The sequence below is a fragment of the Eupeodes corollae genome, chromosome 1 (assembly GCF_945859685.1).
Source record: "Eupeodes corollae chromosome 1, idEupCoro1.1, whole genome shotgun sequence".
Classification (NCBI taxonomy): domain Eukaryota; kingdom Metazoa; phylum Arthropoda; class Insecta; order Diptera; family Syrphidae; genus Eupeodes; species Eupeodes corollae.
Genome location: NC_079147.1, coordinates 207,161,190 through 207,188,955, shown reverse-complemented (window position 1 = coordinate 207,188,955; position 27,766 = coordinate 207,161,190). Strand labels below are relative to the sequence as shown.

At 31.8% G+C, this 27,766-nt stretch overlaps 1 protein-coding gene across 4 annotated transcripts in view; it reads left to right on the top strand.

Annotated features, from left to right (window-relative positions):
• LOC129953873 (dynein axonemal heavy chain 5) overlaps window positions 1-27,766 on the top strand; it is a 106,637-nt gene that overhangs the window by 77,638 nt on the left and 1,233 nt on the right. For all 4 annotated transcript variants that reach the window (XM_056067391.1, XM_056067389.1, XM_056067390.1 and 1 more), the window contains one exon: window positions 13,070-13,202. In XM_056067391.1, coding sequence (XP_055923366.1) covers window positions 13,070-13,202 — 133 coding nt within the window. The remainder of the gene's footprint in view (window positions 1-13,069; window positions 13,203-27,766) is intronic.

Genomic DNA, 27,766 nt, shown 5'->3' with positions numbered 1-27,766 from the left:
GTTAAATTATACAAACTTACTAGGTTCATTTTTCACAATCAACTTGGCTGAATTAAGCCAACATACTCTGCTTTAAATACCCAACCTACTTAGTTAAATTATACAAACTTACTAGGTTAATTTTTCACAATCAACTTGGCTGAATTAAGCCAACATACTCTGCTTTAAATAGCCAACCGACTTAGTTAAATTATACAAACTTACTAGGTTCATTTTTCACAATCAACTTGGCTGAATTAAGCCAACATACTCTGCTTTAAATACCCAACCGACTTGGTTAAATTATACAAACTTACTAGGTTGATTTTTCACAATCAACTCGGCTGAATTATACCAACATACTCTGCTTTAAATAGCCAACCTACTTGGTTAAATTATACAAACTTACTAGGTTAATTTTTCACAATCAACTTGGCTGAATTAAGCCAACATACTCTGCTTTAAATACCCAACCTACTTGGTTAAATTATACAAACTTACTAGGTTAATTTTTCACAATCAACTTGGCTGAATTAAGCCAACATACTCTGCTTTAAATACCCAACCGACTTAGTTAAATTATACAAACTTACTAGGTTCATTTTTCACAATCAACTTGGCTGAATTAAGCCAACATACTCTGCTTTAAATATCCAAACTACTTGGTTAAATTATACAAACTTACTAGGTTAATTTTTCACAATCAACTTGGCTGAATTAAGCCAACATACTCTGCTTTAAATACCCAACCGACTTGGTTAAATTATACAAACTTACTAGGTTGATTTTTCACAATCAACTCGGCTGAATTAAGCCAACATATTCTGCTTTAAATACCCAACCGACTTCGTTAAATTATACAAACTTACTAGGTTCATTTTTCACAATCAACTTGGCTGAATTAAGCCAACATACTCTGCTTTAAATACCCAACCTACTTGGTTAAATTATACAAACTTACTAGGTTAATTTTTCACAATCAACTTGGCTGAATTAAGCCAACATACTCTGCTTTAAATAGCCAACCTACTTGGTTAAATTATACAAACTTACTAGGTTAATTTTTCACAATCAACTTGGCTGAATTATACCAACATACTCTGCTTTAAATACCCAACCGACTTAGTTAAATTATACAAACTTACTAGGTTCATTTTTCACAATCAACTTGGCTGAATTAAGCCAACATACTCTGCTTTAAATACCCAACCTACTTGGTTAAATTATACAAACTTACTAGGTTAATTTTTCACAATCAACTTGGCTGAATTAAGCCAACATACTCTGCTTTAAATAGCCAACCTACTTGGTTAAATTATACAAACTTACTAGGTTAATTTTTCACAATCAACTTGGCTGAATTATGCTAACATACTCTGCTTTAAATACCCAACCGACTTGGTTAAATTATACAAACTTACTAGGTTGATTTTTCACAATCAACTCGGCTGAATTAAGCCAACATATTCTGCTTTAAATACCCAACCGACTTGGTTAAATTATACAAACTTACTAGGTTCATTTTTCACAATCAACTTGGCTGAATTAAGCCAACATACTCTGCTTTAAATACCCAACCTACTTGGTTAAATTATACAAACCTACTAGGTTAATTTTTCACAATCAACTTGGCTGAATTAAGCCAACATACTCTGCTTTAAATACCCAACCAACTTGGTTAAATTATACAAACTTACTTTCACAATCAACTTGGCTGAATTAAGCCAACATACTCTGCTTTAAATACCCAACCTACTTGGTTAAATTATACAAACTTACTAGGTTCATTTTTCACAATCAACTAGGCTGAATTAAGCCAACATATTCTGCTTTAAATACCCAACCGACTTGATTAAATTATACAAACTTACTAGGTTCATTTTTCACAATCAACTTGGCTGAGTTAAGCCAACATACTCTGCTTTAAATACCCAACCTACTTGGTTAAATTATACAAACTTACTAGGTTGATTTTTCACTGTAAACTTGGCTGAATAACGTAAGTTCACTTTGTTTCAATCAGCTAATCCACTTTTTTCACAACAAATTTAGTTCATATTAGATGAGACTCTTGGTCGCTTTGAGCATACTTACTTGATTTAATTTTCACAGGCAACTTAGCTGGATTAAGCAACTAAGCTGTGTTTTATTGGTCAGTTTTTCGATCTTATTACTTAATTTTTTAAATAAGGGATCCTGATTGGTTATAGTTGTCTTTACATCCCAAAATAATTTCAACCAATTAAGAATATTTTCAATGCATCGGAAAAAAACATCTTAAAGTGAAAACTTAAAATTAAAACTCCGAACCGTTTGAACCATCCCAAAGAAGAGAGTAGTTTTGAAATGACGGTGGGTTGTATGTAACACTTTTAAGAATTTTGTATGATTTTCTCTCGAAATTCTTGGAAGTGTTACATACAAACCACTGTCATTTCAAAACTACTCTCTTTATTGAGATGGTTTAGACGGTTCTGAGTTCTAATTTATGTCACCTAAGTGTTTCTTACAACCATTTTTAATTTAAAAAATGATTTCAAAAAAATCCCACGTAAAAGTATTTTCAACATTTTTTGATTTTTGTGATTTGCACATTTTCAGAAGTTGTGGAGCTACAACTGGAACTTGAATCATCATCGATAAGATTCAATAGGGATAAAATTGAATTCTTTGATTCTTCGCTTTCATCACTTTCAAATAAAAACTGCAAATTATAAAAGTTTTTAAAAGAGAAAAGAAATACAAATTAAAATGAATACTTCGATCAACAACAGCAGCTTCCGTTTTGGGTATTTGTTTATATTTTGTTTGCTTCGAAATGTCACTTTTGAAAGAACGAATTTGACACTGCTACCAAACTTTAAATACCTAATAAAAAATATGATGATCCAATGCTGTTTTATTATCATGATCTGATCCGGATCAGATCACGGTGATAATAAAACGCGGCTAATATACACGTTAAAAATTAAGATGAAAAATTCAACAAACATTATACCTATAGGAGCATGGTTTGCCTGTGGTTTTTTGTTGATCATTTTTAAAGGGTATGGAAATACGAGCGAAAATAATTTGTGTATATTTACGACATGAATAAGGCAGAAAGTAGTTACTACTTTTTAAATATTAAAAATATTAATTAGAATTTTCCTATAGCTATAACTAGCGTCTTAGGTACAGTTCTACAATAAATTGGTTTGTTTTACCCGAGCAGTTATCAGTAATAAAATAACTCTTGTTGTTTGTTTTGAGCAGTTTGCTTATGTTATTTGAACAAAGTTGTATTTGTATAAATACTCATAAGTAAATCGGTTGAAAAGATCCAAGTTATTAGCTAATAGAAAACAACATTTATTGTTTGTTTTTAACCGTGTGGTTGTGATCTATTAGCAAAAATGCATTTGTTAGTTTTTCTTGAATAAATTGGTTTGTTTTACCCGAGCAGTTATCAGTAATAAAATAACTCTTGTTGTTTGTTTTGAGCAGTTTGCTTATGTTATTTGAACAAAGTTGTATTTGTTTAAATACTCATAAGTAAATCGGTTGAAAAGATCCAAGTTATTAGCTAATAGAAAACAACATTTATTGTTTGTTTTTAACCGTGTGGTTGTGATCTATTAGCAAAAATGCATTTGTTAGTTTTTCTTGAATAAATTGGTTTGTTTTACCCGAGCAGTTATCAGTAATAAAATAACTCTTCATGTTTGTTTTGAGCAGTTTGCTTATGTTATTTGAACAAAGTTGTATTTGTTTAAATACTCATAAGTAAATCGGTTGAAAAGATCCAAGTTATTAGCTAATAGAAAACAACATTTATTGTTTGTTTTTAACCGTGTGGTTGTGATCTATTAGCAAAAATGCATTTGTTAGTTTTTCTTGAATAAACTGGTTTGTTTTACCCGAGCAGTTATCAGTAATAAAATAACTCTTGTTGTTTGTTTTGAGCAGTTTGCTTATGTTATTTGAACAAAGTTGTATTCGTTTAAATAGTAATACATAAATCGGTTAATAAAATCCGAGCTATCGGCTTTAATATGACAACACACTTTGTTTGTTTTTTAACGAGTGACACTTCAATTGTGTTTGTTTAAATTTCCTAAATGTCTCTGTTTAAAACTGCACAGTTGTTGTTTTTAATTAAACAATATTAACTGTTAATTTCTAACAAGGTGCTTATGAGTTATTACAATACTCTCATTTGCTTAAATTTGCATAGGGAAAACTATAAAAAAAAACTGATTGGTGTGTTAAAAACTCCACATCAATAGTTTTTTTTTTGACGAGATTCTTATGTGTTATGTACACACATGAAAAGCAAAATGTTATGGTTATTTTAGTCGACTGACTTGTTTTATAAGAGCAATTCAGTTTGCTTTTTTGAACAGTAATGAATTAACCGTTTTGGCTCGGATCTTATTAGCAATAGATACTTATAGAATTTTTCACGAGAATATGGTCATTTTACCCTATTTTTTTTTAACCGAGACAAAATCGCACTCGGTTAAGGTAAATTTTTGTCCGTGATGTTTCTTGACATTTAATCTCTTATAACAGCATGCATCTACATACATATGTTTTGGGGAACGGAGATTCTATTTAGTTTGTGTATTGTTTTTTTGAAGGTCTGAAAAATATTCTGTATTTTATAACCTTATTTCCCTTATTTCCACAATTTGTACTGGGATGGGACATAAGCTAATAACTTCCCATTTGTGCCAGTCTGTCGATATTTATAAAAGTTTAAAAAACTATTAATAATAACATTTTGTATTATAGATAAAGAAAGATTGAAGTCAATCAATCTCTTTGCTTTAAATATACTTTTGTCGAAAAAAATATTTTTTTATCAGTTACTATTTGTTTTTGTAGGTTTTCATTTTATGTAAACAAGTTGTTTTCTAAAAACGTAACCAGTAAACAATAAGTTAAATTTGTTTGAAGTGAATATTTTGACGGTTTTTAAAATGCGGTCTAAGAAAAAAAGGTATCTCAAACGTACGATAATGAAATGTTTTATCTTCGTCATGTTAGTGAGTAGTTACTTATAAGTATGATCCAGTTAACATTTTTACAAAGATGAAAACCTAACCTTCAAAGAATTAACACTGTCGAAACTCTATTTTGATGTTTGGTGTGTGACCTGTTAGGTGTTTTCATCGCTTCTTCGATTTTGCTAAGACAAATTTCCAAATAGTACGAACCAACTTTTTAGTTGTCTTTAAATCCATAACCAACTTCGAATTTACAGATATTATGCTGTCAAACTACCAACCAACAAATAAACAAGGGAAGATTTTGAACTTAAATAAAATGCATCCCTCGGTCGTACGACCTTACTTATGTATGCAAAGGGTCTGTTTAAAAATATTTCCTGTATTTTAATATTTAAAAATGTATCTGCAAAAAAAAAAAATTTCTTTCAAAAAATCCTTGAAATTTTTAGAAAAAGACTTAATTTTTCAAATTTTTTATTTGATAATCGTTAGAGCAGATTTGTTTTAAATTTTGTATAGATAAAATGCTTCAATTTTCGTTTAAAAAGTTCTTTTATTAATATATGTAGGGTGTATTCATAAACGTCAGCCTAACTAAGAACTGCGTTATCATTCATAAAGTCAGATTTACGATTGAATTAACCTAGTCGAACTGCGATACCTACCGTTCATAAACGTCAGACTGTCGTCAGCGTCGGGCAGATTGTGCAGCTGAATTTGTTTGGCTGCAGAAAGAGCGGGCATTATTAAAATAATGTTTACAACAACAAGAAGGGCGAAGCGGCACTAACTCGTAAAGAATGTTAGCAATGGCAAATATTTGGTTCATTTTTTGATAAAAAATAATTTAAATTATTGTTTTTAAGGGGATGATGAAAGTACTGTAGGTACTGTGTGGACAACTAACCACATTAAACTTTGAATTACAAAGCGAATAAGCGTGGAAATGGAATTAAATGCTAAAAAGAAAAAAATTACATTGTGGCTGACGCCATTTTGGCAGCCATTTTTTCTGACGTTTGTGAACTCTGTTTACACCCAAATCGGACTAAGCCAGACCTTTTTGTTTACTGCAGACATTCTGCATTGGGAGTGCGTTCACAAATGCATCAAAAAAGAATATCGGTTTGTTTTTGAGAAAAATTGAATTTTTGATTGTTGGCCAACAAATTTTTTATATGTACCTACTATGAGCGAATGGGCTCAAAACCTTAATTTTAACATTTTAAGCTAATTGACCCAATGCTTTGGACTGCAGGGTCCCCGACGTATAGACAAACAGATGAACGGATTCAGAGGACCCACTTTTTTGGATTTCTCTACCATCGTAATGGCATATTTGATTAAAATCTCCAATTCGAAATGTTTTACGAATGCAAAACTTTCCATATAGTTCCTATGTTTATGTCGCCAGTAAATAGAACTATGATTCGGTTTTCAGATCTGGGGCAGCAAAACTGGAAAATTAACTTAAAGGCTTGAACAATTTCTAGTACAGCAATAAAGTAATTGGTTAATTTAAAAACTTAATGATTGCAATAAGAATTCAGAACTATAACTATAAGACTAAAGCCTTTACGATTTTGCAACACGATTTTAAGTTTGCAATAAGTTAAGGCCAGGGATGTGATATTTTGAAAAAAAATGTGTTTTTCCCGCTGATTTTGTATGGTTATCTTAGAAAAAATATTGTTTGGTTACTTGGGCGTATACGCATTTCTTTTTGTTATGAACTTTGACAGGTAGTATGTAATTCATCACTAAAAAATCATGAATTATAGAAAAGTTAATTATAATAATTGTAGAAGTTATTTATGTATTTTTGCAAAGATGTCAATATAGACACTCGATCCCAAAAGTCAAAAAATTAATACCAAATGCACCACAACCAGTTTCTAAGCGAACCATTGGTACTCAATTCTTTTTTTTTTAACTTCTCTCGGAGCAATTAAAATACGTCACCTTTGTCTCAGATTCGATTGATGCTTTTGTTTTGAGTTTTTAAAATTCTTATTCTCAGCAAACCATCACAAAGTTATTCTTTATAGTCCATCAGAGGTAATGTTCAAGTCAACCAACATAAAGACAAACTTTAACCATGTCTGAAAAGTTTCCAAAGCTATTTGATCTGTTTTATGAACTAAAACTATTTTTTGTGTGTCTTGACCTCATTATGGTTTAATTAGAAAAGTTGTTAAAGTGTGAACTTGTGAAGGATAATGTTTTCAAACAAAAAACAGATTATAATTACTGCTTTATTCACTGCCAATCAATTAGAAAAAATATTCGATTTCTTGTAAAAGTCCTTATAATAATTAATTACACTAATTTATTTACTCCAAAAGCTGTTAAATTAAACTCATCTTTTATTTAAAGGAAAAGATTTTTTTATCGGGTGTAAATGAATATTTGTATGATACTTTAATAATATTTAAAGGTTTCAAGCTTTTGATCCTTGTAGAAAACTTAATTAACTGAGAATCCTTATAAAAACCCCCATATAATTCAATAATTCTCACCAAAATATGCAAATCAGATCTTCACAAAAGTCCTGTCTGTTCTTTTCGTAATCTTTGAAATGAAGGTTTGTTGTACCTTCATGAAATTTTTTTTTTTTAAGATTTCACCTGTCATATAAGCGAAAAGTCTTATTGTAATACCCACAATATTGTCCCTTAGAATACTTATAAGTATTTATTAAAATATCCTAACTCAAATTAACCCATTCAAGGATAATCTCTAGTTATTCTTTTTTGTGGTTGAAAATAAAATAAGCCCTCTGATGATAAAAGGTCACATACAAAAAGGAAATATCTACCTTACTTCGAAACCAAATTCCTTACATTGAAGGGTGTGAAGTTTATACGTAAACGATGTTGATGTGAACATCATGGCTGTAAATATTTATTTTTCAAAAATATTGGTGTATACTCTGAAATGAAGTGTAGTAAAATAAATAATACCAAATGTCAAGAACTAAGCCGTAAATCAACTTAGAATCTAAACATTATGCAGTTTGGCTTTTCCTTGTTTTTCTACATATATATCAAATAAGAATGAAAGCTTGACACTGTGTTTGGAAAAAAAATTATTTTGGACGTTCTGGTGGGCCTTGTAGTGTACAGGGCTGGAAAAATGAGGGTTACGAAGCATTGGTGAAGCGTGCAATGTGTGTAACTCTATTACAACAAATTTCGAAGGAAAGCGAAACAAAAGTTTTTGTTTTCAAAGTTAAAGGTATTGTTTTGTTGAAATTTTAATATCTTTTTTTTCAAGCTCAAAGTTTAAAATGAATACAAACATTAAAATTAATAATAATAATACCATGAGATTGATAGGTAGAAGAGTTAGACTTTTTTCATAATAATTTTTTTATCTTGAAAATATCATTTTCTAACATTTTGGAACTACGCAGTTTACACATTTTTTTGAAAATTGTTTTAGTGACAATTAAATCTTATGAGTGCTATTGTTTGTGTTTTGTATTGAAAATTTTAAAAATTATTATAAATGGTTTTCTATTTATTTTTTAATTGCTAATATTTCAATTTTTGTATTTCTGTGTAGTTTTAGAAAAAAAAACTACGATCACATTAAATTTATGAAAGTGTTAAAATGGCGGACAGATAAATTGCATCCAAAAATGTTTAGTCATAGAAATTTCCCATAAACATTAAGGGTTTAGATTATAAAATCAAAAAGAGCTTTTATAGTCCAGTACTTTGTCATTTCAATAGTTGCATTTAATTCGGTATTTCTGATTTTTTTGTTACCTGTTTATATTGTTGGCCTAAATAATAATCGAAGTTTCCGACCTCCAGCGCCGATTGCAAGATGTCCAAAAATCTGAAAAATTTCACGGTTTCTATTTTCCCCCTAAAGCTAATAAATAAACTACAATTTGAGTCTAAAGTTGTGTCTGTAATCAAAATTACCAACAATTGAAAAAATAATACATATAATAAAAGAACATTGTACAAGCTATACCTACCTGTAAAAAAGGAATTGAAAATTTTGTTAAAACAACTTATTTTACCTAGACATTTGTTTAGCACACTTTAAATTTTAGATGGATAACTTTTAACATATGCAACTTACCGTTATGGAGGTTTCAGTATTTGGTAAGAAATCCTTCGTTTTTTATGACTGCACTGAAGCTTCTAGGTAAACTTTCAAGCAAAGCCACAAATCGTTGTCTTGGAATACCATACCATGCATCTTGAATGAACTGCCATAATTCTTGCAAATGTGTTGGCTTTCTTTTTTCAATTTGATGTTCCATATCATTCTATAAATTTTTAATCAGGTTAAGATCTGGTGATTGCGCTGACCACTTTAGAACGTTACTGTTATTGACCTCTAAGCAATTCTTCACAAGTTGTGATGTGTGCTTAGCGTCATTATCATGCATAAATTTCCATAGAAGTGGTAAATTAACTTCTAAAAATGGATTCATATGGTGTATCAGGATACTTTTGTACACATGTTGGTCCATTTTTGTGTCAATTTTTACTGTAGGACCAACACCGTTCCAGGCAAATGCAGTCCAGACCATATGATTCCCACCACACCACCATGTTTGAGCGTTTTAACAGTATATCGAGGGTTGTATGGCATATTCTGTGGACGCCATACATACTTTTTGCCATCTGAATCAAACCGACAGAATTGGGATTCGTGGCTCCAAAGCATGTTTTCCAAAAAATTGAATGGTTTGTTCAAATTTGTTTTTAGCAAACTCTAATTTTGCTTTTAAGTATTTTTTTGAAACGAGCGGCTTTCGGTGGGCAACGCAACTACGTAGATTTGTTTCATTTAATCGGCGTCTTACCGTCCTTGATGATGATATGTTGACATCATAATTTTCTTTGAGTTCGTTGCGGATGGCACTGGAGCTCTGAAACGGATCCTTGGCTGACAATCGATAAATTACTTGGTATTTTTTGTGGTGGTCCTTTTACGACGACATTGCTCGATGTTTTGAATGGTTCCAAATTCTTCAAAATGCCGAAGCGCATTGTAAACCATTATCTGTTGGACTCCAACAGCTTGGATATGTCAGAAACTGTCCTTCCCTTGTCTTTCATCTTCAAAATTATTTTTATCCACCATATGTAAGGGCGAGGAGTAATTTTTCAGAAAAGTTTGGAAAACAATGGCGACATCTTAATACATTATTTTGAAAAACTTTTCTCAAAGCCAAAAACTCATTTTTGCAGCAATTACAAAAAATGTTGCTTTTGTAGCAACATAATAACTAATTTTCTCTCTCAAAAGAAAATTGATTTTAACAAACACATTTTAGTTATAATTTATATATGTTTTTGAGCACAATTTTTTTAGTGAATTATTTATTAAACTCACACTAAAAATATATTTAATTTTTTTGTCAAGTAGTCTGTTTCGTCTGTATGACGTTGGTCTCATAAAAATAATTTAGGTTTTCTGCTTGGAGGTCTGATTCTGAAAAAATGAGAACCTCTAAACTGCACTAACTATAGAGGCGTCGATCTACCTAACATCGCTTACAAAATCTTATCTACGGTAATATTTGATCGCCTGAAGCTCATGATCAACAACCTGATAGGTCCTTATCAGTGTGGTCTTAGACCAGGAAAGTTCACATTACGGTAGATCCTGGAAAAAACCCAAGAACATGAAATCAACATCTTTTCATTGATTTCAAGGCCGAACAGAAACGAGCTGTATGAAGCCATTTCTAGCTTTTGCATTCCTGCCAAACTCGTCCGTTTGTGCTTTATGGCCGTGGAAAACTACGCTGCTTCCTAAAGGTTAGAAACAACTTGACAGAACATTTCGATGTCAAAAAAGGTTGATACGCTGTCATGCGATTTTTTCATCATCGTACTTAAAAGAATAGTGTAGAGCTCCCACGTCATCACTAGAGGCACTATCTTTCAAGTTACTAGTATATGCTGATGACATTGACATAATCGGAAGAACTCAGCGTGATGTCAATGGGGCTTTTATGAGTATTGAGGCAGAGGCTGCAAAAATTGGTTTAACGAATAATGAAGCAAAACAAAGTACATGCTGTCGTCAAGAAAGGACCTACAACACCGAAGTATCGGTCAAAACGTCACCATCGACAGACTTTATTTTTAGTTAGTCAAGGGCCTCGTCTACATTGGCTCCGCTGTAAACGCAGAAAACAACACTAGCGCTGAGATCAAACGAATAATAACTTTTGCTAACCGCTATTTCTATGGGCTAAGAAAGCAATTGAGTAGCAAAGCACTCTCTTGAGTGACCAAAGTGTCGCTATATAAGACCTTCATCATCCCTGGCCTTCTATACGTTGCAGAAGCATGGACATTAGAAAAGCGGATGAAACCACCTTTGGTCGTTTTGAGAGAAAAGCTCTTCGTGTGGTCTATGGTCTCTTATCCATAGAAGGGGAGTTTTGGAGAAGATGAAATAACGAGCTGTATGAGCTGTACAGTGACGTAAACTTAGCCAGAAGGGTGAAAGTCCAACGGCTAAGATGGCTGAATCACGTAGAGAGCATGAAAACCAATGCTCGGGCCAGGAATGTCTTCGAATCCACACCCACAGGACAGCGCGTAGAGAAAGACAGCGAAGCAGGTGATGCACACAAGTGGAAAGAGACCTCACCCAACTTGGAGTCCGAAACTGAAGACATCTAGCTAGGGACCGAGGTAGATGAAGAAGTTTGTTGGGTAAGGCCCTGGTTCACACAGGACTGTAGCGCCACCTTAAGTAAAGAATGTATTGAATGAAGGTTTACTTATTGAATTGTCTTAAGATGATTCTTTTCATAATATTTAAAAATAAGTAGCAAATTAGGGCCGGAATTCGTTATTCTTTATTTATTTTTATGGATTAAAATGATTGTTGTCAGAGTACTCTGCTTTTATCATATCGATTAAAGAATTCTAAGAATTTTACTCCTGGTGACTCAACTTAAAAATCCCAAAACGAATGTCGTAAAGCCCAAATTGTTAGTTGTCATTTTGCCAAAAAAAATGTTTTTATCTTTTGTGACATAAAGGTTGCGCTTTGTAATATTTATGTTGAGTATTTTGGCGATTATGATTTCTATCGTTTGCAATGACATATCACCATTGTGTGGTTGGGCTTGAAGATGAGTATAAACAGTTACACACACCAGCACTGTGAGCATGCAAACCATTTTGTTTTATTTCACTTTGAAAATTCACCTTATTTCGATTTCTGAAAATGAAACGAAGCGAAACATATTTCTAACGCTTTTTTGATGTTTCGAGTCTTAGGGCGATTTGATGTTTTTGTTTTGTCGATAAAATGTAAAGCTCAAAATAGCGTTTAATTTTTTCAGAATGCCTTAATGTCTTTTTGGCGATATGTCAATTAGTAATTTATGTTACCGAGATTCGTTAACTTTTTTTTCCCCGGGTTTGGTAATAGCGAGAGTTTAAAAAATAATTGAAATAGTCACTTTAGCCGGATTCTGTAATAGGGGTGATTATGAACCCTCTATGAAGAATGTGAACTGAAATAAAACTAATAATCATTACTCGACTTGTTTTAGTCAACGAAAAGATATCTAGGATATGTTTGATTTTTGTCTGTCATTCAGATCTGAACCATGTAGTTTACGACTGATTGCATACTTGGATTATTTTTACATTGGGAATAGCTCATAAATGTTGGATAAACTTTTATTTCGAATATACGACCCCAAAATCACATCTGCCAATAGCTACGCACCTGCAACTACTCATTCCTCTACTCCAAATTTAAGAGTCAAAAAGGACAACTCTACGCAAAACAAAACACAGTTTGTCCATAAAGTGCTTTCAAACACCTTCCTATATAAATAATCTTGCGTGGGAGCTTTCCTTTATCCTTTCATCCAAAACCAAAACCAAAACGCATATTATTGAAAAATGACAAAAATTAAATTTTATATAAAATGTTTTCTATTGTTCACAACATATTTCCGTTTATTACATAAAATATTCGTGTTTTATTTATTTCTTTTATTTTATGGCTCCCTGAACATACCTTTTGAACAAAATGCTGTACATACATCACGTTACATTCATAAAACATAATAATATAACAAAATAAAGGAGGTAACACGAGCGCATAAAGGATGGGCCCTTGACTCGGTGGTGTTGCAAAATCAAACAACTCGCTACAATAAAGAAGACATCACTGAATATCCTGCCGAAGGAGTTTACGTACATGGATTGTTTCTTGAAGGTGAGTGAATTTAAGTTAAGGTTTTCCAAACGACACATCTTACACACACATGTTTACCTACATACTTCGTACTTACGAATTTCCCATTTTCCTCAATATTTTCTGTTTTCCTTTTTTTATTTTGTCTTTTTTATTATTCGTTGTCCTATGGGTGACATGTATACAGGAAATGAAGTGTTTATTGTTTTGTTTAACATTTGAGGTAGAGAGGGGGCTTTGAAAACAAAGAAACACCATCAAGCTTGAGAGAATCCTATTTTTATTCTCGAAACCATGAAACACTTCTATGACGATGTGAGAAAAAAGGTACCCTGCCTCTATGTTGACAGACAAAATGGAAGTATAGGTAAAAATTACAACCTCCTGTATAACCTTTAAGGTTGAGGTAATCTCCACAAATTAATGGTTTTTGAAGGATCAAAGGGAGCATCAGCAAGCGCAACAAGTCCTTGAGGAAGAAATACATATATTTTTTTTGCACGGTAAATGATTTGAAAGGGCTTAAGGGTTCAATTTTGTGTGTAAGTAGGATAAATATCAATATCAAAATCGAACGCAAGTATTGATGATGATGATGTTAGGCAAATTTCGGAAAAAAAAGGAAAACATAACATCGAATAGGTTAAGTGGGTACCTTACCCAACCTACCCGGCCCGTGTTCTTGAATCCTTTATTGAATGTTGAGATGTGCTCTTAAATAAAAATATTGAATTATTTTCATCGTTATACCGCCTTTTTTGTTTTTTCTTTTATTCATAATTTCCATTTTGGAAAGAGGATGTTGTGGGCGGCTAAGATGATGTGCCTCTACGGCATGGCAAAGTAAAGTTGGTTTTTGAATTTCAATAACAACACACACGATATTTTTGAAATATCTACAAGCAAACATAATTAAAAATTAAATTGATCCATGTTTGCTTGAACAATCTGAATTCAATGGTTATTTTTTTAAATTAATATTATAAATTGTTTTAAAGTTGAAGCTATAAATGGAAATAAAAATCACAAGAAGTCATGCAAATTTTAGGAATGTAAAGCCCGTTATGGGATTGATTGTTCCATAAATTAACTCCTGTAGAAGTGAATATGTACATACTTAAATTCAATAACCTGAATAATGCTACATTGTACTTACTTATTTAAGGGCGGCGCGCGTTTCATTAGCACTTCATCCAAAAAGCTTCTTCATCTATTAGATCGGTCCCTTAGACATCTTAGACTAAAAGTAGTTTCGCAATCCAAGTTGGGTAAGTTTACTTTCCCCTTTTGTGTGCACTACTTGATACATGGCCTTCATCTACTGCGTTGTACTGCGGGTGTAGATTTGAAGGCTTTCCTAACCAGAGTATTGGCTATCATGCACTCTAATGGCTGAATCACAAACACGCTTCAGCTTCTGCTTCGGGGTTGCTTTGAATGACATTTTTATTATTTCATTAGCTGTTTAGCTGTCAGACAAAGCAAATGTTCAGATAATTGAACTAGAGCTTCCGTTTGAAGTCTCATTACGTTACATTACGTTCTTTTCCTTACGATTGTCAAACGGAATGTGAGGTCGAAGCTCCATTGTGATAGCATGCATTGAATTCCTATGGCTGAACTCGTAAACGTCAGGTGAAGCCAAGTGACTCAACCATCTCAGATTTTTGATATTTATCCCCGTGGGTGAGTGAACGTCGCTGTTTAGTTCATAATTTTCGTCAATTTGTCTTCGCCTCCATTTGCGTCTATACATACGGGACCGTAGAACACGATGGGAACTTTTCTCTCGAAACGCCCCACACCAAATAGAAGGAAAGAGAATGTGAAGGATTTTTCTCTCGAAACGCCCCACACCAAATAGAAGGAAAGAGAATGTGAAGGACTTATACAACAAGACTTTGGTTGCTCGATAGGGGGCTTTACAACTTAATTGTTTTCTTAGCCTGAAGAACCACTCCGTCGATGGTGCCATTTTGACCGATACTTCGGTGATTTAAGTCTCTTATTGATGACAACATGTACTTTGTTTTGCCCTCATATACCGGTAAACCTACTTTTTCAGCCTCTGCCTCAATATTCACAAAAGCCCTACTGAAATCAAGCTAAGTTTTTTCGATTATGTCAATGTCATTAGCATATGAAAGTAATTGGACACATTTTTGAAAGATAGTTCCTCTGGTTTTGATATTGGAGCTCTGCATTATTTTTTCGAGGACGATGTTAAAGAAATCACATAAGAACTTTTTAATAAGGTGGCGCAACAGTCCGTAGAGAACCAAGGCCTAGTGACTTACTACTCTCAAACATTCCTGTGTGCGAGTAATTGCAGAGATAGAGGGGACCTAGAGTTTATATGCCGAATCCGAACGGCTAATTTGAGGAAGCACTTTTTCATGACAAGAATTACTCTTAAAGAATTTATCAATTCCTCGCAAGAGGCAGTACCCGTGAAAAAAGCTTTAGGTGGCACAGGCAGGGATCGAACCCAAGACCTCTCGCATGCGAGTCCAATGCACTAACCATCATTCCACTGGTACTTCTAAGAACTCATTAGATTGTCTCAAACATTTTTTGACATCAAAAGGTTCGGTAGAGTTGTGTTCAACTTGTAGAAAGCATGAGTGAGTTCTGTAGTCTTCCTGCAAAAACGGACGAGTTTGGCAGAGATGCAGAAACTAAACAAGGCTCTTAACTGTTTATTTCTGTAGATGCTGTCATATGCAGTCTTGAAATCAATACAAATTTTGTGTCCGTCGATTTGATGTTCTGGTTTGTTTTTCCAGGAACTGGAATAATATTTCATTGATTGGCTTAAGGCCACACTGATAAATAAGCTTGTTGACGATGGGTGTTGACAAAAAATGGCAGACACAATTTTGTAGTCAATGTTAAAGAGACTAGTTCCTCTAGAGTTGGTGCATTTTAGAGGGTCTCCTCTTTTAGTATCAGACAAACAATACTGAAGTTTGGGCATGCTTTCTTCCACCGATATTTGGTGCATGCTCCTAATCAAATCATCTCCAGCCGCTTTAAATAGCTCCGCATGTGGGCTATCTTCTCCAGCGGTTTTGTTAGACTTCATCTTAGATTTGGTAATCTTTACTTCGTCTAAGCCAGGAAGATGGGACCATACCACCTTATAAGTATGCAGAAGTAGCTCTTCATCGCTTCAGCATTGACTACGATTTTACTTTCAAGCATTCGGTTTGAAATTCCTCCCTAAGACCCCCGTAATATACGTCTACTCTCTTCTTCCTACTAAAAAGTCGATATTCCTTTATTCTGTCCTGCTTGTAGAGCTCGTGACCTGTGCTACCTTCGTCCTTCGTGATGTTTGGCTTGCCGATTGTTTCTTGTGTTCATTGCTTCAAGATGTAGCCGACGATTACTCCAAGTGCTTAAAATTAAAGAACTTAAAATCGTACCTCTTAGTTGATCACTTTACTACTATAAGAAGGCTAATAACGTTATTTGGGATTTGTTGTACAAAAGAACGATTTTGGCATAAGTCTGATACCATGTAAATCCATATTACAATATGAGTAACAAAAAAAACAGTAGCTTTACATAGCTCTGTAATATCTATCGTCGACCGAAATATTTTCCCAACCTAATTTTTAAGACAAATTGTGATGACTGCAAGTAAGAAAATAATTTAAGATCCTTGTGCAGACTTCTTTTCAGGCTGGGCTTGAAATGTTGAACTCTTAAAAAGATCGATGGTAATTGTTGTTTGTGAATTCTGTCTTATACTCGTGGCTACTGGGACCATTAGTGTCAGTAATCTCTAAATTTAAAGCTTTAAAAAAATAAGCATTAAAAGGACTTCCCAACTACTTTTAACAATTTTAAATAATAAACAAGCTTGAAAATTGCGGACGTTAACATAAATCTGTGTCAAAAGATTTTCAAAAATCTAATATTTATGACTCAAGGCGACAATTAACTCCAAAAAAGAATAAAGTCTCAACGAAAAATTCTTCTACTTACGAATATATAAATGTATCTTTCCAGACTTATATTTATAAAACACATTTCTAAATATTTACATAATTTGTTTTATTTTATATTTCTTGCAAAAATATTTATAGGTGCTTCAATTTTTAGGGATACCAACAGCAGAAATGTCTGAAATACATTTGTCCAAATGACCTTTCACACCCACATCAGTAGCAGGTGTTTCTTAATTTCTTCTTATTTCATAAATAATAACTTATTCTTCGTCGTCGTTTAAGAAAAAAACATTTTCTAACAAATTGTCATATTTTCCACTTGGGATATTTTTTGAATTTTCTTAAGTCTAATCTGTCATGGCAATCCAAAAGAACTTTGTATAGCTCTCCATAAGAGCATCTAGTAAAAATGAATAAAAATATTCATGTTTCCTTTCTATGTTGTATTAAGTAGGTCTTTTTGCGTATAGCTTGATGTGAGAAAAGGTCAATTTTAACCTTGGTGGTGATAATGACCTACAAAAAGTTTTTTCTTCTTCTGATGACCGGGGGTTGAAATCACATCTCCAGAAATCGTTAACCAATAATAGACCAAAAGAGAATATCAAAAAATCCCTAATTTGTAGAACTATAAGGAAAACCATTTAATGTTTAACATCCCCCATCCCCCCAAAAAAAACCCAAAACCTTAAAGAAAACTGATTTCTAAATTTGACACAAACTTTCAAAAGGCGGATACAAAAAAGCAAAAAAAAACACAAAGTATTCATTGAGACATTTGCTCGATGTTTAGTATAAGATAAGTCTTATATTTTTCAATCAATAGAAAAATGTATGTTCTTTCAATTGACCATCAAAAATTTTGTGGTTGGTTTTTTTTTCTCGAGAAAAGGAAAGAAAAACTTTATCGATTGAAAAAAGCGGAAATTTCATGTTCTTGTTGATGGGGAAAACCAACAGGCAGCAACAAATCCAATATTGATATTTGTACAAAAAGACAAACTTCTATAACATTGCTATTACCACAGAGCAATAGAAACGAAGTTATTGTGGTTATCAATTCATTTTTTTTTTTCAAATTTTCCAAAGTGCAACTGTTTGTCTTTTTTTAGTGATGGGTGGAATCTAAGACATTTTACATCTTTTTGAGAAAGTAACCACTTGATATTTAAAACATTTGATAGAGTTTGGGACAAATCTCTCTTATCGAAAATACGTGCTTTTGGTATTGATGAATGTCTTATTGGTTGGATTAAAATCTAACTTTCTAAAATTATGGTGTTCCCCAGGGCTCTGTTTTCTCTTCTTCTCTCTTAAATTTAAACGATTTCTTGTCTACCACTTCTAGACCATTAAACTGACTTGCTGTCGACAGTACCCTCAGCTTCTCAAATTCGATTCAAGATTCGTATCCTTGTTCTTCGAATGTTTAACTTCAACGGCAGTGTATGATAAGTTCATTAAATTCCGATCTTTTCAATAGGGAATTGTTAACAGTGTAGAATTTAATGCTTCGAAAAACGTCATTTTATCTTTTGTTGTTAAAGCGTAACCATTCTCGATGCTACTATCCATGAGTTCATTTGCATCGAGGAAATTAATCATTGCAAATCACCTTTCAGCGACGGGAGAAATGTTTTACCCCTTCTCATTTAATTAACAAAGATTTCATTCACCCAAAACATGAGTATTACTTGCATTCTTGTGCCAGTGCCCCTAAAACAAGCTTAAATGTCTGGGAAAGAATCCAAAAAAGAGCTTTGAAAATGATTTTGCATGGAACTAAAACCTGTACTACATCGCTCGAACACCGCCGCAATATTTCATGTCTAATGTAAAACATACCAATATTTCAACAAACAATATTTCGTTAAATAAGAAAGTTGTATTTCCTCTCCCCTCTCAACTAATTCAGACGTAATACTCGCACTTTCAGTAATGCTCAGTATTTTACCGTTAATTTGAATTCTGGACGTACTGTCATGTATAGAGATTCTTTATTTAATCGAACGTAAAGAATGTGGAATCTTTAACCCAACTCCCATTTCAATATTAAAAACTTTAAGATCAATGTGCATCGGTATCTCATCTTAATTCTTTCACAATTTTCCAACGCTTGCTTTGTAGATCGAAATTAAAGGGCACTCAATGGGCCTGCAATTTATGAAAAAGAGGTTGTGCTCTCTTTCGTTTTTTAAAAAATATTGTTCATTATGTATTTTTGTTTATTTATAAGTATACCTATATGAAAATGAAGGAAGAAGGTTAGATTCGTACAATAGTTTGATCTATAAGCATTTTCACGAACTTCATGAAAAAGATCGTGAACTAACTATTGTATTTTGCATCAATCCTAATAGAATTGCATTGACACAATTAAAAGTTGAAAGATTAAAAGGGACAATTTCTTGACAAAGTTCTAGTCTCAAAAACTCGGTTAATTGATAAATTATAATTCGAAAAAGTTCTTACTCATTTCTTAATCAAGTTCTCAAGTGTTAGAACTCTGATTTAGATATCACTTTAAAAGATCTTCGATTTATTGGATCCTGAAATTTGGGGATCTAAGACATTATAACTCGGTTTTGCAATGTTTTTACTTCTTTCAAAAACCTTGTTTTTAGATTTATTTCAGTTTGTGATTAAATTTAAGACCACAAGGACAGTCAATGTGCAATAATAAAATATTTAGGTTTTACATATTATTGATATAAAAGGGTGGGAGGACATTATAAACAGTATTGTTTACAATATTTGCGACTTTTGGAGTCTGCCAGATAGACAAACAAATTATGCCGAAAAATAACATTAAGTATAAAATAGTCAATTTTACTTTTTTCAATTTTCTTTGAATTTTTTATCTCACACACGATTTCTAAAAAGTTTTCAATGAAATAGATTCTATTATTTAAATCCCATACAGCATATGATGTTTTAGAGATAGCAGGACTGAATAAATTGTTCGAGTTTTAAAGAAAAAGCGGACAAAATTAAATCAAACCCAATGTATTTTGATCTTTATCCAACTAAAGATGATCTGTGCATTCAACCGAAATCTAAAATTTCTAGAAATCAAAAATGATTTTAAACCAAGTTCTACACACATGATTAGATGTGAAGAAATGCACGAGTTCTTAATATTTTCAACATGGAGTTCCATAGATAAACCTAGAATTACAAGATCGTGTTTTTATTTTATTTTAGAACTTCGTCAAAAAATTGGCTCTTAGTTAGACAAAAATGTAAATTATTTTAAATTAAAGAAAAATATATAAATAACGAACTTGCTCCTGTAGGCTAAGAGTATGTTTAAAAAAGTACTTATTTAAGATTTAAAAATATACCTGTAAAATAAGTTTGTCTTCAAAGATATAAATGCCAATATGTACAATTGTACATAATAAAAACCATAGTACTCTCATGAGCAGAAACTTTTAGGGCGACCAGATGCAGAGTCGTTGGAGTGGCATTAGTATCGAAAGTGAAGAAATTCAGCGGGAGCGAGAGAAAAATATTATTTCCATTCCCATAAGCAGACAGTAGAAAAAGGGAGATAATTAATTTTCGACCCAAAAAGTCTACACAATTTTCTTCATTATATTTTATATAAAAAACAAAATAGCTTAATATTTTATCTAATAAGGGGATGAAACAAACTTTTGCATGCTTACGTCAGCTGTTTAGGATCTATTACCGATATTTGTTTTTATTTACATTCATAAGTCTGCTCTTACTTGGGTACGATCTTTGTATATGAAAAATGGTGTGTATTATGTATAAAGCTACTATGCGTTTCATATAGATTCAACTTGTTCCTTCAAAGCTTTTTTCCTTTAGATAGCTTTATTGTAATTTCATATAAGAAGAACCAGGATATAAAATAAATAAGATAAGAAAGAGGCAGACCATGAATGTTTAAATGTAAAGCGATCGCCTATTGGTTGTGTAGTTAGGTAGCAGGTCGATGTCTAAAACGAATAAAGAATAGTTCATTGGTGTGCTTAGCCTTATGCAGATAGATAGATAAGGACATGTTTATGATGATAATGAAGAAATGTTATTGGTAGCTAAAAGGTATATACTACATTCCTTATTTACTACAAGTTTTCAGCGCAAACATGGAATTTGTACGTTTAGTTTATTTATTTTGTTAAAGTTTAAAAAAAAATAACCAGGATAGCAACAGGTATACAAGAAATTGCTATTCATGTGTTGTTTACAGCCAGGCTTTTGTGCGTTTTGGATTTTAGTTATGAAGTGACACGTAAGCAGTAGTTGTAGAAGTTGTACGTAATACCTTTATAAATAGGTTAATGTGTATACGTTGAAAAAGTGATTCTAATAGAAAATACATATACTCTTTCTGGCCCGTTTCTTTAACTTTTACTAAGTATTTATTCTTTTATATAGGCGAAGGCAAGTAAATCATGTGTGAAACAACCTTATTCGTAAAGAATAATATTTTAAAATCATATGTACAAAGGTACCAAGATAATACTTCTTGATAGACACTTTAAAATAGATTGTTGATTAAATAGGTATATCATATACGATACAGTTTCGCTACATGGGCGGCCATATCGTTGGTATTTAAAATAATTTTAGTTATAAAAATACATAAATATGTACCAAATGCACTGTTATCTATATATATATTATATATTTTATTGTAGCAGTAATTATTTACATTTTTTCTTATAATTATATTGCACAATTTACAGAGATTTAGTATAACCCTACTTTACTTCTGAAAAAATTACAATTTTATATAAAATTATCACAGTTTAACATAACAAACAAATCGAAGGAAAAAGCTACAAAAAAAAACCTTCTTCAAATTTTTATGAAACATGGTTATCCAAGATTGGAGAGAATAGGAGGCTGGGAAGCATCGAAAAACGCTAATCTCAAAAATGCTTTACAAGTATATAAATAAATACAATCAAAATAGAAAAAGGAGATATGTTAACAACCAAAAATAGATAGATAAATAAATAAATAAATAAATAAATAAATAAATAAATAAATAAAAATCAAACAAAACAAATAATTACAATAATAATTAAAATAATAAACAAATAATCAAATAAACAAATGCATAAACATTTAAATAAATAAAAACAATAAAAAGAAAGTAAATATGATAAGAAACAAAAATAAATAAATAAATATGTGTATATATTAATAATAATAAATAAATAAATAAATAAATAAATAAGTAAATAAAAAAATAAATAAATAAATAAATAAATAAATAAATAAATAAATAAATAAATAAATAAATAAATAAATAAGTACTAAATTAAAGCTTTAACCATTTTTTTTAAGTTTTTATTTTTACATATTTTTTTTTATAGTTTCGTGTTTTTTTTTAATTTTTTTTTGTGTTTTTTTTTTATTTCTAAATAGCCAAATTTGAGATAAGGTGGTTTTCCGATAGTCTGCAAGATGCATTATATCGCTCAAACAAATAACTTGTTCTAAATGAAACTTTTTCAATTTTGGCAAGTAAGTGGAGATCTTCCGTAGAATAGTGCCATGGCAGATTTAACATCATTTTTAGTATTTTATTTTGGGTTCTTTGTAATCGAAGTAAATGGCTATTAGCACATTTACCCCAAACAGGTGACCCATATAGCATGATACTTTGAAAGATAACCTTAAAAATGATGAGCTTATTTTCAACACTAAGTTTTGATTTCCTGTTGATAAACGGATATAGAATTTTTATAGCTAAGTTCACCTTATTGATTGCTTCTTGTATATGAACACCAAAAGTAAGTGTTTTGTCTAGGTGTACTCCTAAATATTTAGTACTCGATTTCCATTCTGTTGGAATACCATTAATTTGAAGCATATTGGTGGGTAAAAAACAAGCTTTTCTTTTTCTAGTGAAAAAGACGGCTTGAGTTTTCCCAGCATTTATTTTAATCTTCCAATCATTAAAGTACGTTTGCACAATATTCAGCGCAGATTGCAAGTTGGTTTCGATGTTAAAACCAACTGAATCTGATGAATACAAACACGTATCGTCTGCAAAAATAGCTGATTTACAGTTTGCTAACGTCGGGAAATCATAAGTAAATATGGTATACAAAACAGGACCAAGAACTGATCCTTGTGGTACACCTGCAAGGATTTCATATAGATCAGAGTAGGATCCGTTTACTGATACTTTAAAAAATCTTTCAGCTAAAAAGGAATTTATCATTTTTATAATGGAAATTGGAAAATCCAGAACTAAGAGTTTGTGGAGAAGGGCTTTATGCCACACAGTGTCAAAAGCCTTCTCTACATCTAATAAGACCAGACCAGTGCTTTTCCCTACTGCAAAATTACTTTTTATGTCATTCGTTATTCGATGCACTTGATGCACTGTGCTATGACAACTTCTAAAACCAAATTGTTCCGCTGGAAGGATATTATTCTCGTTCAAATGCAAAACTATTTTATTTTTTATGAGTTTCTCAAGACCTTTACTCAGAGAACTGAGTAAACTAATAGGTCTATAGCTAGAACTTATAGCAGGATTTTTTCCAGGTTTTTGAATGGGAATTATTTTTGCTATTTTCCATTGCCTTGGAAAATAACCTATTTTAAAGCAAGCAGAAAAAATGACTTGTAAAAATTTTATACCTGTTCTGGGCAGTTTTTTTAACATTATATTTTTCAAACCATCGAGTCCTGGACTTTTCGAATTTTTAAATCCACCAAGTACAGTTTTTACATCCTGTACTGTAATTGTATCTTCGCTAAATTGAAATTGTTGAGATCTTATAATTTCCATTGATTGCTCTACAGCAATTTCAGTAGAACTACTGCTCGAAACGTTGTTACCTAATTGATGATTTTCAAAAAACTCAAATGCACTAATTTAGATAAAAGCTAGGAATGTAATTACAATTTTGTTAAAATATTGCGCTCTTTCGGGTTCATGCACAGTTGAAATATTAAAAAAAAATTATTTTAACATTCAAAATTTCGCCCGAAAAATAAGTTTGTATTCAAAAATTTGAATGCCATTTTATAAATAAAAAACCATTTTATTTTTCAAATTTTTTTTTAGAAAATCGTTAGAGCGGTTTTTTTTTTAAATTAATATTTTATATGTATATACAATTTTTCAATTTTGTTCTAAAAATATTTTTGGTACGCAGTTGTTTAGAGATTGTTAGTATACGCTATAAGTTTGAATTTCGTAAAAAAATGTTGAAACGTTTTTGAGATATCGAATTTTGAAAAAATAAAATTCAATATTTTTTTAAAAATCCAAAAAATAAAAAATTGCACTTTTGATAATCAAATATTGTTAAAGCAATATAAGAGCTTAGTCAGAAAAAAAATTATTGAAATCGGTTTATAAATTGGTGAGAAAATTAAAAAACAAAATAACGGTTCTATGAGCGGTACCTTTCCTGAGCAATACAAAAATTTGTTTTTCTTATTAAAAGAAGCCAAGTTTAAAAATAAAATTTTAGAGAAAATTTAAAGAAAATCTATCGGTTTGTTTTTGAGAAAATTCGAATTTTCGTTTTTTGACCAAAAAAATTGTATGGTATAGCCACTGTTAGTTTTGATCTTAAAAATAAAATGAAAAAAACGCCTAACGCGAATCTGCTGAAAACCTTAACTTCCAAGTTTGAACTCAATCGAACCAATGGTTTAGGCTGTAGGAGCGTGGACAGACAGACAAAACCGACCGGACGGAATCGCGGGACCCACTTTTTTCGACTTCTCTACCATCGTAATATCAAGTTTGATTAAAATCTCGAGTTCGAAATTTTGCACGAATGCAAAACTTGCCATATAGTTCCTATATGTCGCAAGTAAAAATGGGTTCGGCATATTTTTGTTTTGGCGTCGGGGATGACATTTATGAAAACTTAAGCAAATTTTATGAAGATGAAGGAAACTAAAAGATGCTTATAATTCATTAGAATTAGAAGAAATTATGTACATATAGGGTGATTTTTTAAAAGCTATAGGAAAGTTTTCAAAAAAAAAAACACATACAATTCATAAAAATGCATGAAATCTTTATTGGTATCAATAGTCCATATGATACCCGTGGCATGATGGTTAGTGCGTTGGACTGTCATGCCAGAGGTCTTGGGTTCGATCCCTGCCTATGCCATCTAAAGTCTTTTCACGGGTACTGCCTCTTGCGAGGATTTGACAAATTCTCCAAGAGTAACTATCGTCATGAAAAAGTGCTTTCTCAAATTAGCCGTTCGGATTCGGCATATAAACTGTAGGTCCCCTCCATTCCTGACAACATTACTCGCACACAGGAATGGTTGAGAGTTGTAAGACACTAGGCCCTAGTTCTCAACGGACTGTTGCGCCACCCAATTTATTTATTATAGTCCATATAATTTAATGTTTGAAGATTATTTCATGCGAATGTTGACCTTGATTGTGCCTCAGATGTTAACCCCATTAGTCTAATTTTGGCATACTTTTTCCAACATTTCGGTCGGTATCTCACGAATTAATGCTTGAATCTTGTCTTAAAAAGCATCAATTGAAGTGGGCTTGTCTGCATGGACATGAGCTTTAACATAGCCCCACAAAAACTAGTCTAAAGGCGTTAAATCGCACGATCTAGGTGGCCAATTGACCGGTCCCGAACGTGAAATAAAATGTTCATCGAACTCGCCTCTCAATAAGTTCATCTTTGCGTCAAGCTCTTGCATTTTGGTCAAAAAAAAGTTGTATATCATATCACGGTAGCGGTTACCATTTACAGTTACGTTGCGATTTGCATCACCTTTGAAGAAGTGCGGTCCAATAATGACACCAGCCCATAAACCGCATCAAACTGTGACTTTTTGTGGATGCATTGAGCCAAAAATGAACTTCGTCGCTGACCACAATTTTTCGAAAGAAGCGTGCTTTGAAATTTATTAACAGAGCACGCATTTTGACAATGAAATTCAATAATTTGCTAGCGTTATTCGTTTGTAAGACAATTCATGGTTAAATTATAGACCGAACTGAAGATGTTTGACGGTAAAACAAAAGATGAAATGTGCGTCAGCTGTTTAAACCAGTGTTTCCAAAAAGATAATAGCTAAAAAATAACTCTTTATATATGTGAGTTTAGGACTTCTGTCTATAAACACCATAATTTCTAATATACATTATTCTTTAGAACTTTCATTTTATGTTAGAAAAGAGCTTAAAGGTCTACATCATTCCCAAATATAACTAGGCTATCGATAGCTCTTAGATTATGTGCGCATCGTTCATACAGCTTTCTCCTTAATAATGAAAGATACTTTTAATCTTCTCTGAATTTTCATTTGTCCGAATTGAAAAACAAAATGAACAAAACTTAAACCCCTCAGCACTGTCAACCAAATCAAATTCTTTTTGAATGGATCAGTGAAAGTATTTAAATTTAAAATTCGGGTTATTGTCCTTTCGATGTCAATAAAGTGGTGATTTTAATTCGATCCACCTCCGGTAGCAGAAATTTGTCTTTTATTTTCACTTCTCTTGTTTTTAGGTTTTGCATATCAGATCAATTCAGATCTTCAATTATTAACTATTTTGGATTTTTTTTTTTCAAAATTAAACAAATTTAAATTAGCCTTGATTTGTTTTTAAATGAAAACAATTAGAAACATGCATTCTTTGTCAGCATCAACTTAAATGTCGTCACTGATGGAATTTTCTCATTGTAATTATATTAAGGAAAATGATTGATAAAAGTGTCAAAATTCAAATTTAAGACTGACATTCGCACAAGGGGGGGGTTGATTGATTAATAAAGACAAATAATAATGAAACCAATGTAAAAACCGTAGTTTTATCAATTCTGTTTGTTAGTAATGAAGTAAAATGAACGACTGGGTGGTACGAACTTACTCCAAAAAGACTGTTTAATAACATTTCCTGAATTTAAAAATGTACCTTCAAAAAAAGTTTGTTTTCAAAAATTCAAATTCCATTTGATTCCTCAAAAAAAACCTTCTAGTTTTTGTATACAAGTTTTCTTAATTTTAGTTTAAAAATATTTTTAGCAGCAGTTATTTAGAGCTTATGAATAAACTTATTACATTTCAATTTCGTAAACAAATGCGGACCCATTTTCAAGAATCCAATTTCAACAAAAGACATCCTTCTGGAGCAATATACAAATATTTGTTTTCATTGAAGGGAGTTAAGAAAAAAAATGCTAAAGAAAGTTTAATAAAAATCCATCCGTTTGTTTTTGAGAATAATTAAATTTTCGATTTTTGGCCAAAAATGTGGATGTTATTGATACCATCGTTATGTCATGTTTGATTAAAATCTCGATTTCAAAGTTTAAAAAAATATTCTTAGTTAATAAAATTAATAGAAAAACGTTGAAAATGTCCATGACGTAAAAATTTCGTTAATAATACCAAAGCTTCTTTTATTTACGAAACACCGTTTTAACATATCGAGACTATTTCGTCGACTAAATTAAATTTTTCACCGGTTGAAAATTTATACAAAGTTTATATTTCTCACAAAAACATACATTGATGATTTTTCTTTACTTTTTCTCGTTTGTTTATATTCAAAATGTATGGTGATTATACAACATTTTACAGTTTGTTACCAACCAAATTAGTGTAAGAAATCGTAGTGCTGAAT